The sequence below is a fragment of the Coregonus clupeaformis genome, chromosome 16, assembly GCF_020615455.1.
Source record: "Coregonus clupeaformis isolate EN_2021a chromosome 16, ASM2061545v1, whole genome shotgun sequence".
NCBI classification, from domain to species: Eukaryota; Metazoa; Chordata; class Actinopteri; order Salmoniformes; family Salmonidae; genus Coregonus; species Coregonus clupeaformis.
Window position 1 is genome coordinate 21,702,718 of NC_059207.1, and position 15,215 is coordinate 21,717,932.

A 15,215-nucleotide genomic window follows, 5' to 3' on the forward strand; every position below is an offset into this window, starting at 1 on the left:
TTGTTTCACAATAAAACATATTTTGCATCTTCAAAGTGGTAGGCATGTTGTGTAAATCAAATGATACAAACCCCCAAAAAATCCATTTTAATTCAGGTTGTAAGGCAACAAAATAGGAAAAATGCCAAGGGGGGTGAATACTTTCACAAGCCACTGTATGTGGTAGTGGTGGAGTAGGGGCCTGAGGGCACACAGTGTGTTGTGAAATCTGTGAATGTATTATAATGTTTTAAAATTGTATAATTGCCTTAATTTTGCTGGACCCCAGGAAGAGTAGCTGCTGCCTTGGCAGCTATTGGGGATCCATAATATATACAACATCTCTGGGCAGTAAATTATCTCTGGGCAGTAGATTTATCTATCCACTCTGTTATCTCTGGGCAGTAGATTATCTCTGGGCAGTAGATTTATCTATCCACTCTGTTATCTCTGGGCAGTAGATTATCTCTGGGCAGTTGATTTATCTATCCACTCTGTTATCTCTGGGCAGTAGATTATCTCTGGGCAGTTGATTTATCTATCCACTCTGTTATCTCTGGGCAGTAGATTTATCTATCCACTCTGTTATCTCTGGGCAGTAGATTATCTCTGGGCAGTAGATTTATCTATCCACTCTGTTATCTCTGGGCAGTAGATTATCTATGGGCAGTTGATTTATCTATCCACTCTCAGGACACACTTCTTTGATGTGCCACACTCACTAATGTTCTACCATCTGGTCTGTAGAGAGGAGCTGTAGCTGTTGTGTCGTGTCTCCCTCCCCCCCGTATTGTAAAATGTTTAATACTTGATTAGCTGTAGCTGTTGTGTCGTGTCTCCCCCCTTATTGTAAAATGTTTACATACTTGATTAGCTGTAGCTGTTGTGTCGTGTCTCCCCCCCCCGTATTGTAAAATGTTTACATACTTGATTAGCTGTAGCTGTTGTGTCGTGTCTCCCCCCGTATTGTAAAATGTTTACATACTTGATTAGCTGTAGCTGTTGTGTCGTGTCTCCTCCCCCGTATTGTAAAATGTTTACATACTTGATTAGCTGTAGCTGTTGTGTCGTGTCTCCCCCCGTATTGTAAAATGTTTACATACTTGATTAGCTGTAGCTGTTATGTCGTGTCTCCTCCCCCCGTATTGTAAAATGTTTACATACTTGATTAGCTGTAGCTGTTGTGTCGTGTCTCCTCCCCCCGTATTGTAAAATGTTTACATACTTGATTAGCTGTAGCTGTTGTGTCGTGTCTTCCCCCGTATTGTAAAATGTTTACATACTTGATTAGCTGTAGCTGTTGTGTCGTGTCTCCCCCCGTATTGTAAAATGTTTACATACTTGATTAGCTGTGGCTGTTGTGTCGTGTCTCCTCCCCCCGTATTGTAAAATGTTTACATACTTGATTAGCTGTAGCTGTTGTGTCGTGTCTCCTCCCCCCGTATTGTAAAATGTTTACATACTTGATTAGCTGTAGCTGTTGTGTCGTGTCTCCTCCCCCGTATTGTAAAATGTTTACATACTTGATTAGCTGTAGCTGTTGTGTCGTGTCTCCTCCCCCCGTATTGTAAAATGTTTACATACTTGATTAGCTGTAGCTGTTGTGTCGTGTCTCCTCCCCCCCTATTGTAAAATGTTTAATACTTGATTAGCTGTGGCTGTTGTGTCGTGTCTCCCCCCCGTATTGTAAAATGTTTACATACTTGATTAGCTGTGGCTGTTGTGTCGTGTCTCCCCCCCCGTATTGTAAAATGTTTACATACTTGATTAGCTGTAGCTGTTGTGTCGTGTCTCCTCCCCCTATTGTAAAATGTTTAATACTTGATTAGCTGTGGCTGTTGTGTCGTGTCTCCCCCCGTATTGTAAAATGTTTACATACTTGATTAGCTGTGGCTGTTGTGTCGTGTCTCCTCCCCCCCGTATTGTAAAATGTTTACATACTTGATTAGCTGTAGCTGTTGTGTCGTGTCTCCTCCCCCGTATTGTAAAATGTTTACATACTTGATTAGCTGTAGCTGTTGTGTCGTGTCTCCTCCCCCCGTATTGTAAAATGTTTACATACTTGATTAGCTGTAGCTGTTGTGTCGTGTCTCCTCCCCCCGTATTGTAAAATGTTTACACACTTTATTAGCTGTTGCTGTTGTGTCGTGTCTCCCCCCCCCTATTGTAAAATGTTTAATACTTGATTAGCTGTGGCTGTTGTGTCGTGTCTCCTCCTCCCCCCTCCCCGTATTGTAAAATGTTTACATATTTGATTATAGCAGGTTCTGAATAATAGGTTAAATGGTTTTGGGTTTATGCAGCCATGCAGGCAGGAATTGGACACAGTACTGATTTGGTGAGTGTTTCCGCCTGTCCGCCTGTTGTGTGGGTGGACGTGACAAACTACTCAGCCCTGGTCTCTGTCATCAATGCTGTCACCAGCTCACCCACCAGGTACTGGCTTCTGCACTGCTGCTCTCAAATATCTCACACACACACTATTTATTTACTTATTCAGGCCTTCCTGGAATTGAGTGGGACGTGACACGAGCATTGATGGACGGGCATATAACGCAAACGTCTAGCAACCCAAAGGTTGCGTGTTTGAATCTCATCATGGACAACTTTAGCATTTTAACTAATTAGCAACTTTCAACTACTTACTAATTTTAGTTACTTTGCACCTACTTAGCATGTTGTGGTCCTCTGTAGCTCAGCTGGTAGAGCACGGCGCTTGTAACGCCAAGGTAGTGGGTTCGATCCCCGGGACCACCCATACACAAAAAAATGTATGCACGCATGACTGTAAGTCGCTTTGGATAAAAGCGTCTGCTAAATGGCATATTATTATTATTATTATGTTAGCTAACCCTTCCCCTAACCTTAACCCCTAGCATAGCTAACATTAGCCACCTAGCTAATGTTAGCATTAGCCACCTAGCTAACGTTAGCCACAACAAATTGGTATTCGTAACATAATATACGTTTTTAGAAAAATGTATGGTATACTGTATTGTACGAAAAGCAATTTGTAACAAATTGTACGAATTGCAATTCAAAACATATCATACCAAATGGATGATAGACATCCACAAATTAATACATACCATACTAAATGTAACATATCTTAGTAATTGGAGGGTCCTGTATTTAGATCTACCCCTGACTCCAGGTTGGAAACTGCCAGTTTCTTGGGTTGATGGGCAGGCAGGACATATTCAGGCGTGCATCACATGCCTTCATAATAGTAGGTTAATTCTCTCTCCATAGCTCTCATGGATGAAGTCACACTATCAATTTACACTTTAATTCCAGTCCGTGACAGTCTGGTGAGTGGATAGATATGCTCTGACATCGGCATCGTTTACTTTACACCGAGGGGACTGTCGGCTGTTGATTCCACGGGCGGCATCTGGCAAAGTTTATTATTCGAGATGCTCTGTTTTGTTAATCTCTAGATATAATAAAACCCTGCAAGCGATGTTGGTTTAACTTTAAGACAGGCAATAGTCGAGCTTTTCCAACCGTAGCTTTTCGAAATCGCCATTGTTAGAAACGTTCAACCGTGCAGAGTGATGAAGAGTGGAGACTGGGGCTTCCGGTGTAAAACAGGCTGTCTTTATGAAATCCGTCGAGGTGCGGAACTACTGCCGACTCCTGCTGCATATTAGGCCTACTATCATAATCTATTGTTATCCGAGATGATATCCCGGTCGAGTTGAAACGGATCCGAAACACCTGGAAATATAACGGAAGCAATCTCAACCAACCAGCCCAGCCAGCCACGCTCCCATCGCAAATTCAGTTTACTGGAAATATATCAGTCATTTGATGGGATCTTATTTTGCAGTTATTAAAAAAGAGAAGCCATTCCCGTGGGGTTTATTTCATGGGGATGTGTTCAAGACAAGAGAGAATACAAAAAGACGTCGACGTCGTAATTCAAAGGTGCAAGGCAGAGAAAGACTGCCTTTTCTCTGGTGAGTGTATCCGTGTACAGTCAGTGGTGGTAGTGGTGTGTTCTAGTATGTGTTGGTGTATGTTCATGAACACACTCATTTTACATCTCTGCCCTCAATAGCATAAGCATCTTCTAGACCCGATAGTTGTCAATATCGTAACAAATCAATCTAATCATAGGCCTAAATAATTGTATTCGATAGATGTGCGTGATGATTAAATTGGGAAAACCCAGACACCATTATAGTCTTATCATTACATTTTTGTCTGGCAAAACATTTGTAGGCCCTGATACGGATAGTTTGAAATTATGATAATTATGAACAGAACTAGAATAGAGCTGAAAAGAACATTAATATGCTTGTCATGATGACAATAGGCTTTGGTTAAACATCTCTACAGAATGACAGACAGACATAATATTGATGACAGCAGCCGAATGGTCTATTTGCCTATTGACGTTACAGCTGTACCGGACATAACGTAACGGTTGTGTAAATGTGATATAATGTCCAACAATTTATGCTCATTTACGTATTTTGTCAGTCAGTGGAAACCCCTTTTGATGTCGCCATGGAAACTGCATTTGTTGAAAGGGATTTCTTTCTCCTGTGGTTGTATCTTGCCGTTGTGTAGCAGTGGTTAATAACCATCTGCTTGGTTTCTGTTCTGACCGGTTCTATATTTCAGATTTCAGATACACTGACGCCACTTTCACCTTCACTTATTCCAAAGGCTCCAGAAGGTACAGTACAACATTCTTAGATTGTTGACATCATTAATTCATTCTGTACCATTGAAACACTGTATCTTACTGGGCCATTCATTCTGTACCATTGATAAAACTGTATCCTACTGGGCCATTCATTCTGTACCATTGATACACTGTATCCTACTGGGCCATTCATTCTGTACCATTGATACAACTGTATCTTACTGGGCCATTCATTCTGTACCATTGATAAAACTGTATTCTACTGGGCCATTCATTCTGTACCATTGATAAAACGGTATCCTACTGGGCCATTCATTCTGTACCATTGATAAAACGGTATCTTACTGGGCCATTCATTCTGTACCATTGATACACTGTATCCTACTGGGCCATTCATTCTGTACCATTGATAAAACTGTATTATACTGGGCCATTCATTCTGTACCATTGATAAAACGGTATCCTACTGGGCCATTCATTCTGTACCATTGATAAAACGGTATCTTACTGGGCCATTCATTCTGTACCATTGATACACTGTATCCTACTGGGCCATTCATTCTGTACCATTGATAAAACTGTATCCTACTGGGCCATTCATTCTGTACCATTGATACAACTGTATCCTACTGGGCCATTCATTCTGTACCATTGATACACTGTATCCTACTGGGCCATTCATTCTGTACCATTGATAAAACTGTATCCTACTGGGCCATTCATTCTGTACCATTGATAAAACTGTATCTTACTGGGCCATTCATTCTGTACCATTGATACAACTGTATCTTACTGGGCCATTCATTCTGTACCATTGATACACTGTATCCTACTGGGCCATTCATTCTGTACCATTGATAAAACTGTATCCTACTGGGCCATTCATTCCATACCATTGATAAAACGGTATCTTACTGGGCCATTCATTCTGTACCATTGATAAAACTGTATCCTACTGGGCCATTCATTCTGTACCATTGATACACTGTATCCTACTGGGCCATTCATTCCGTACCATTGATAAAACTGTATCTTACTGGGCCATTCATTCTGTACCATTGCTACGCTGTATCATACTGGGCCATGGCTTGCCTACTGGTTGTCCTCAGGGCTGGTTGCTCAGTTGTTTTGGGAAATTGTTCACATGGGTTGTGTGTTTCACTGGTGTAAGGCAGTTTGTCTGGACTCTGGACCCTGCAAGGTCGGAGTTCGCCCCCGTTAGTTAAAAATAAATAGATATTTGTATCCCTTTTTCTCCCCAATTTCATGGTATCCAATCGGTGGTTACAGTCTTGTCCCATCGCTGCAACTCCCATACGGACTCGGGAGAGGCAAAGGTCGAGAGCCGTGCGTCCCACCGAAACACAACCCAGCCGAACCGCACTGCTTCTTGACACAGTGCCCGCTTAACCCAGAAGCCAGCCGCACCAACGTGTCGGAGGAGACTCCGTACACCTGGCGACCGTGTCAGCGTGCACTGCGCCTGGCCCGCCACAGGAGTTGCTAGTGCGCGATGGGACAAGAATACCCCTGCCGGCCAAACCCTCCCCCAACCTGGACCAATTGTGCGCCGCACCATGGGTCTCCCGGTCACGGCCGGCTGTGACAGAGCCTGGACTCGAACCAGGATCTCTAGTGGCACAGCTAGCACTGCGATGCTTAGACCACTGCGCCACTCGGGAGGCCCTCAGTTAGTTTTTCAACCTGTCAGCCACTCACAAAGTATAGACTACCAATCGCTGTCAATGGTACTGACATTGCGACATGTCTATGCGACTGCATGCCTATCGGTTTTCTGTGGTGCAAGGGCGTGTATAGCTTTGCCTTTAGCTAATGGATCAATGTTTATTGGTAGACCTATTTTGTTGTCATTTCCTCATGTTCATTAAGAGTCTTCTGACACTCCCGTAACTTAATAAATACATCCCCATCAAACTCCGTCAGTTTAAGCTAGAGATATTTGCACGGGCTGCGTCTCAATCCACCGCATCCGCCTATGTCTCAATCCACCGCATCCGCCTATGTCGGCCTTCCACGTCTGCGGTGGAAGGTGTCCGAGCTACAGCGGTGTTTGTCAGACCATGAGACATCCTGAAAATCGGTCTTCTCTCGAAAAACGTCTGTAGCTCCCAAACGGTTTGACCTACAAATGAATAGATGAGACTCTCACTAACACGATGGTGTTCTCCGTTTTGCTTTATGACCCCCACAAGCCCCACGGGGACTCGTCTGAAGTCTGTAACGCTGATGTGCCAACTTCTGTCTGTAGCGTCCAAACTGTTTGGGCTACAAACTAATATGACCCCCTGTGGAAAGGGGAGACTCTCACGAACACGGGACTCGTCTGAAGGTAACCCGTACAAATGAATGGAGGTAGTTTTGTGCCAACAAAAATAAGGAGTTAAATATGTGTCCCAAAAACCCCACAAATATTTCCTGAGCTTTTCTTATATCTCTTAGATAAAGGACAGTCTCTTCAAAACATTATTTCTTATGATAGATATTAATTTATTTTTGCCATTTATGAATGTGTTATTCAATGCTTTTCTATGGTCTATAGTAGTAGTAGTAATGGCCAAATTCAATATTTTATAAAACAAAAAAGGTGTACAATTTTTGGGGGATAACTAAAGGAGTCCTAAAATTCGAAATCAAGTAGCTAAATGATCCATGGTATGACCATCTTAAAACAATTCCATATGTTAGCATAGTAACACCTTAGACTTTTACAAAGCCTAGCATTTCACCAAGCTATACACAGTGTCGCAATGCTGCCAGCTGGTGGCCAATAATGTCATTACCTGTTCAGTAATTAAAGTTGGAAATTCAAACACTGCAGATTGTAAAATGAATGTTGGATGCAACAGCATACTAATTAGCTACCAATTGATTGGTTTACAACTGTCCTGTATAGCCTACCTTAACCTGCATGACATGAGCTGTCCTCACACTCTCTCCCAGCTTGGATAGAAAGTTGTGCATAAAACCAGTCTATTAATGCCAAATAATACAGTCCGTCCACGCTCATAACACTACCGTACTAGGGATTGTTTCATTATGCAGTGTAGCCTACTATCTATAGCTTCATATACAGTGCATTTGGAAAGTATTCAGACCCCTTGAGTTTTTCCACATTTTGTTACGTTACAGACATATTCTAAAATTGATTAAATTGTTTTTTCCCCTCATCAATCTACACACAACATCCCATAATGACAAAGTAAAACAGGTTTTTAGAATTTTTTGCAAATTAATAAAAAAAAAAAAACGTAAATATCACATTTACATTAGTATTCAGACCCTTTACTCAGTACTTTGTTGAAGCACCTTTGGCAGCGATTACAGCCTCGAGTCTTCTTGGGTATGACGCTACAAGCTTGGCACACCTGTATTTGGGGAGTTTCTCCCATTCTTCTCTGCAGATCCAATCAAGCGCTGTCAGGTTGGATGGGGAGCGTCGCTGCACAGCTATTTTCAGGTCTCTCCAGAGATGTTTGATAGGGTTCAAGTCCGGGCTCTGGCTGGGCCACTCAAGGACATTCAGAGACTTGTCCCAAAGCCACTCCTGCACTGTCTTGGCTGTGTGCTTAGGGTCGTTGTCCTGTTGGAAGGTGAACCTTCGCCCCCAGATTTAGGTCTGTCTGATATATGATAGACTGGTCCCAGGTCTGTCTGGTATATGCAGAGTATGTGTATGCTTGTACTTTAATTCTGCTGGCTTGTAATTAGAGCACGACTGGGTCCCAAATTACACCCTATTCAATACACAGTGCACTACTTTTGACCTGGGCCCCTGGGGACTTTAATGCAGGGAAACTTAAATCAGTTTTACCTCATTTCTACCAGCATGTTAAATGTGCAACCAGAGGAAAAAAACCTCTAGACCACCTTTACTCCACACACAGAGACGCGTACAAAGCTCTCCCTCGCCCTCCATTTGGCAAATCTGACCATAACTATATCCTCCTGATTCCTGCTTATAAGCAAAAACTAAAGCAGGAAGCACCAATGACTCTGTTAATAAAAATGTGGTCAGATGACGCAGATGCTAAGCTACAGGACTGTTTTGCTAGCACAGACTGGAACATGTTCCGGGATTCTTCAGACAGCATTGAGGAGTACACCACATCAGTCACTGGCTTCATCAATAAGTGCATCGATGACGTCGTCCCCACAGTGACCGTATGTACAAACCCCAACCATAAGGCGCGGGACTCTAAACCGGACGCTTATAAGAAATCCCGCTATGCCCTCCGACGAACCATCAAACAGGCAAAGCGTCAATACAGGACAAAGACTGAATCGTACTACACCGGCTCTGACGCTTGCCGGATGTGGCAGGGCTTGCAATCTATTACAGACTACAAAGGGAAGCACAGCCACGAGCTGCCCAGTGACACAAGCCTACCAGACGAGCTAAATCACTTCTATGCTCGCTTCAAGGCAAGCAACACTGAAGCATGCATGAGAGCATCAGCTGTTTTGGATGACTGTGTGATCACACTCTCCGTAGCTGATGTGAGTAAGACCTTTATACAGATCAACATTCACAAGGCCGCAGGGCCAGACGGATTACCAGGACGTGTACTCCGAGCATGCGCTGACCAACTGGCAAGTGTCTTCACTGACATTTTCAACCTGTCCCTGACCGAGTCTGTAATACCAACATCTTTCAAGCAGACCACCATAGTCCCTGTGCCCAAGAACACTAAGGTAACCTGCCTAAAAATGACTACCGACCCGTAGCACTCACGTCTGTAGCCATGAAAGGCTGGTCATGGCTCACATCATCACCATTATCATCATTTGGTGTGTCATCATAGTAGTCTCTGATTGGTGGTCATCATTTGGTGTGTCATCATAGTGGGCTCTGATTGGTGGTCATCATTTGGTGTGTCATCATAGTGGTCTCTGATTGGTGGTCATCATTTGGTGTGTCATCATAGTGGTCTCTGATTGGTGGTCAGACTCCCTCAGGTAGAACAAACTTAAACTTGCGCCTTTGTTCAATGTTGATTTGAATGTCATTGAGAAAAGAGAAAGGTGTGAAAGTCCCCCCGCAAACATCCTAAAAGTAATCCTGGAAGTAATCATCTAGTTTTTCAAAAGTATCTGTAATCTGATTACAATATTTTTGCTGGTAACATAACGGATTACAATTACGGACATGGGGGCGGCAGGTAGCTTAGTGGGTAAGAGCGTTGTGCCAGTAACCGAAAGGTCGCTGGTTCTAATCCCCGAGCCGACTAGGTGAAAAATCTGTCGATGTGCCCTTAAGCAAGGCACTTAACCCTAATTGCTCCTGTAAGTCGCTCTGGATAAGAGCGTCTGCTAAATGACTAAAATGTAAAATGTAAATGTAATCCTTTACTCCCAGCCCTGGCTACTTGCTAACATCTGTCCACACACTAGGCTAGATACGGCTACATGCTAAATTAAAGTCTGGTTAGCATCTGTCCACAGTTGCCCACCGGGCTATAGGTTATTTACCGTTATGCTCTAACATCTGTCCACAGTTGGTCCTAAGTTACAGCTACATGTCTGGGAAACATATTAAGACTTCAGCGGCTGACTGAATGGTCATTTCATTAAGTCTAATTCTGCCACTCAAAGTCTCTGTGAGCTTTTAATTAGCAGCATCACATCAAGGCTTAACAAGGTCCCGCTGTGTCCCAAGACAGAGCTAGCCCTTCAAATGCCCTTCAGAGGTCTCTCTCTGTGTTGTGGTCTGGTCTGGTCTGGTCTGGTCTGATGTGGTCTGGTCTGATGTGGTCTGGTCTGATGTGGTCTGGTCTGGTCTGGTCTGTTGTGGTCTGGTCTGTTGTGGTCTGGTCTGATGTGGTCTGGTCTGGTCTGGTCTGTTGTGGTCTGGTCTGATGTGGTCTGGTCTGGTCTGGTCTGTTGTGGTCTGGTCTGATGTGGTCTGGTCTGATGTGGTCTGGTCTGGTCTGGTCTGTTGTGGTCTGGTCTGATGTGGTCTGGTCTGGTCTGGTCTGTTGTGGTCTGGTCTGATGTGGTCTGGTCTGGTCTGGTCTGTTGTGGTCTGGTCTGTTGTTGTCTGGTCTGTTGTGGTCTGGTCTGTTGTTGTCTGGTCTGTTGTGGTCTGGTCTGATGTGGTCTGGTCTGGTCTGTTGTGGTCTGGTCTGTTGTGGTCTGGTCTGATGTGGTCTGGTCTGGTCTGTTGTGGTCTGGTCTGTTGTGGTCTGGTCTGTTGTGGTCTGGTGTGGTCTGTTGTGGTCTAGTCTGTTGTGGTCTGGTCTGTTGTGGTGTGGTCTGGTGAGGTCTGGAGGGCAGGTGTTTAGACTAAGTGAGATCCTTATCAACAGCCTTTCCAGTGGCCCATCAGAGGCTACACTACAGAGAGAGAAATGTGTTGGAGACCACACCAGACCAGACCACACCAGACCACACCACACCACACCAGACCACACCAGACCAGACCAGACCACACCAGACCACACCACACCAACCAGACCACACCACACCAGACCACACCAGACCACACCACACCACCAGACCACACCCAGACCACCAGACCAGACCAGAACAGACCAGACACACAGACCAGACCACACCAGACCACACCAGACCACACCAGACCACACCACACCACACCAGACCACACCACCAGACCAGACCACAACAGACCAGACCCACCAGACCAGACCACCAGACCAGAACCACACCACACCAGACCACACCACACCAGACCAGACCACACCAGACCAGACCACACCAGACCAGACCACACCAGACCAGACCACACCAGACCACACCAGACCACACCACACCAGACCACACCACACCACAACAGACCACACCACACCAGACCACACCCACAGACCACACCAGACCACACCACACCAGACCACACACACCAGACCAGACCACACCAGACCACACCACACCAGACCACATCAGACCACACCAGACCACACCAGACCAGACCACAACAGACCAGACCACACCAGACCAGACCACACCAGACCAGACCACACCAGACCACACCACACCAGACCACATCAGACCACACCAGACCACACCAGACCAGACCACACCAGACCAGACCAGACCACAACAGACCACACCAGACCAGACCACACCAGACCAGACCAGACCACAACAGACCAGACCACATCAGACCACACCACACCAGACCACACCACACCAGACCACATCAGACCACACCACACCAGACCACACCAGACCACAACAGACCAGACCACACCAGACCACATCAGACCACACCACATCAGACCACACCACACCAGACCAGACCACACCAGACCAGACCACACCAGACCAGACCACACCACACCAGACCACACCACACCAGACCAGACCACACCAGACCACACCACACCAGACCAGACCACACCAGACCAGACCACACCAGACCAGACCACACCAGACCACACCACACCAGACCACACCACACCAGACCACATCAGACCACACCACACCAGACCAGACCAGACCACAACAGACCAGACCACATCAGACCACACCACACCACACCAGACCACACCAGACCAGACCAGACCACACCAGACCAGACCACACCAGACCAGACCAGACCACACCAGACCACACCAGACCAGACCACACCAGACCAGACCAGACCACAACAGACCAGACCACATCAGACCACACCACACCAGACCACACCACACCAGACCACATCAGACCACACCACACCAGACCAGACCAGACCACAACAGACCAGACCACATCAGACCACACCACACCACACCAGACCACACCAGACCAGACCAGACCACACCAGACCAGACCACACCAGACACACCAGACCACACCAGACCAGACCAGACCAGACCACACCAGACCAGACCACACCAGACCACACCAGACCAGACCAGACCAGACCAGACCACACCAGACCAGACCACACCAGACCAGACCACACCAGACCACACCAGACCAGACCAGACCACACCAGACCAGACCACACCAGACCAGACCAGACCAGACCAGACCACACCACACCAGACCACACCACACCAGACCACATCAGACCACACCACACCAGACCAGACCAGACCACAACAGACCAGACCACATCAGACCACACCACACCACACCAGACCACACCAGACCAGACCAGACCACACCAGACCAGACCACACCACACCAGACCAGACCAGACCAGACCAGACCAGACCACACCAGACCACACCAGACCACACCACACCAGACCAGACCAGACCACACCAGACCAGACCACACCAGACCAGACCACACCAGACCAGACCAGACCAGACCACACCAGACCAGACCACACCAGACCACACCAGACCACACCAGACCACACCAGACCAGACCAGACCAGACCACACCAGACCAGACCAGACCACACCAGACCACACCACACCAGACCACACCAGCATTATGTCTGCCAGTCATTTGTGAAGCCTTATTTTAATAATGTGTATTTTAATCATTCACATGGGTTGGCCCTTTTCCTGCTCAATGTTTTGAGATTTTCTGAGCTCCCCTGGTTGAAACTCACACCTTTTTAATGATGTTGTGCTTTCTCAGTTATCATGTACTCTGCCCCCTGGTACAAACTGCAGACAGACTTCTATTGTGGACTACATGCTAAAAATACTGCATGGTTTGACTGTTATGTTCCTTTGCTGGCTCAGCCATTGTGTTGAATCCATGGCCGCATCCCAAATGGCCCCCTATTCCCTGTATAGTGCACTACTTTAGACCAGAGAATGGCACCCTATTCCCTATATAGTGCACTACTTTAGACCAGAGAATGGCACCCTATTCCCTATATAGTGCACTACTTTAGACCAGAGAATGGCACCCTATTCCCTATATAGTGCACTACTTTAGACCAGAGAATGGCACCCTATTCCCTCTATAGTGCACTACTTTAGACCAGAGAATGGCACCCTATTCCCTATATAGTGCACTACTTTTGATCAGAACCTCACGGGCCCTAGTGCACTATATAGGGAATAGGGTGCCATTTGGGACTCATGCTATCCCTCAAAGCCCTCCTACTGATAACTAATTTTAGAAGATTTGAAGTTTGATTGAGCCGACATCAGAATAATGCTAATTGGATCTGCTATAGTTTGTTGCTGATAAACACTCTCAAGTTCTTCTGGGAGGCACCCATGGGGAAACCTATGTGAGATCCTCTACTCCTTTATCAGGATGTGTAAAGTCGTGTGTGAATTAAGTTATCTATAAGTTCCGTCATTTGAACATATGAAATTGACCTGCTTGCTCTCTATTGAGCCACACAGAGCCGCTTAGCCTGCCAGTTTCACCGGGCTCCAGTGTTGAGGAACTGAGGAACTGTAAATGGACACCGTCAAGTTCATTAAGGTCTTATTGGACAGTCAGGTCACAGGGGACAACAATAATGCATTTTCCATTTACTGTAACTACTGATATTACTGACGGTTACTGTACACACCTGCTTTGTTCTGTCACTTTGTGTCAACTGTTGATGCAATAAGGGTTTTATAAATACATTTGATTGATTGACTGAATGATTTATTATTGGGATATTATGTTTTAATGTATTTCTTAATTCTCCTCCAGGGTGTCCTACTCTGTGCACGTCTCTGACGACTACCCAGGTAAGGACTGTGTCATGTCTTCACTGACATTACTTCCCTGTGTCTCTACTGCAAGCCATCATGCATTACATGAGTTGAATGACCCCTGACCTCAGGCCTGAGTGATCCACATCGCAGAGTGCCAATGAGGTCATGGCCACTTGTCGCATAACGCCGTAGATTCTGAAACCACAGAGTCTTTCTCCACTAGTGCGACTGTCAGTGAGCCCCATATTCGTATTCAGTCAATGAGCTATTATGTCACTGTGATATGAGGAGAAAGCTGCTTTGGGATGTGTCACGCAATGGACCGTAATATCCATGAAAGATGTATTACCTACAACTCTCTGAGTTGAGACGTGAACTACGGTAGTGGTCTAGTCAGTGGGATGGATGTTTTAAAGGAAATAAGATTTGAAAGAATATGCAGTGGAACGAACGGCCTTCTAGTGTCCTTTTATAGGACTATTTCACACTTCAAGACGTTCTCCTTTACTTTATGGTGCTGGATAGAAAAAATACTTTACTGACAGTGTTAATCCCACGGATGGACAAGAACAGCTGGCGGAGCTAAAATCATTGTCCAACATTACAACAAAATAATCAAGTCTGTCATTGATAACCCACCAGTTGCCCCATGCCAGGTATCGTTTGTAAAGTCTGTCATTGATAACTCACCGGTTGCCCCATGCCAGGTATCGTTTGTAAAGTCTGTCATTGATAACCCACCGGTTGCCCCATGCCAGGTATCGTTTGTAAAGTCTGTCATTGATAACTCACCGGTTGCCCCATGCCAGGTATCGTTTGTAAAGTCTGTCATTGATAACCCACCGGTTGCCCCATGCCAGGTATCGTTTGTAAAGTCTGTCATTGATAACCCACCGGTTGCCCCATGCCAGGTATCGTGTGTAAAGTCTGTCATTGATAACCCACCGGTTGCCCCATGCCAGGTATCGTTTGTAAAGTCTGTCATTAAT

At 45.7% G+C, this 15,215-nt stretch overlaps 1 protein-coding gene across 4 annotated transcripts in view; it reads left to right on the plus strand.

Moving 5' to 3' along the window:
• Positions 1 to 3,167: 3,167 nt before the first annotated feature.
• The window catches only part of parp8 (poly (ADP-ribose) polymerase family, member 8), a 78,163-nt gene continuing 66,115 nt past the window's right edge, over positions 3,168 to 15,215 (plus strand). For all 4 annotated transcript variants that reach the window (XR_006003721.2, XM_041900372.2, XM_041900373.2 and 1 more), the window contains exons 1-3: positions 3,168 to 3,941; positions 4,612 to 4,666; positions 14,222 to 14,259. Coding sequence is in view for 3 of the 4 variants with exons in the window: in XM_041900372.2 (XP_041756306.2) it covers positions 3,851 to 3,941; positions 4,612 to 4,666; positions 14,222 to 14,259 (184 nt within the window). In the remaining variant the exon portion in view is untranslated. The remainder of the gene's footprint in view (positions 3,942 to 4,611; positions 4,667 to 14,221; positions 14,260 to 15,215) is intronic.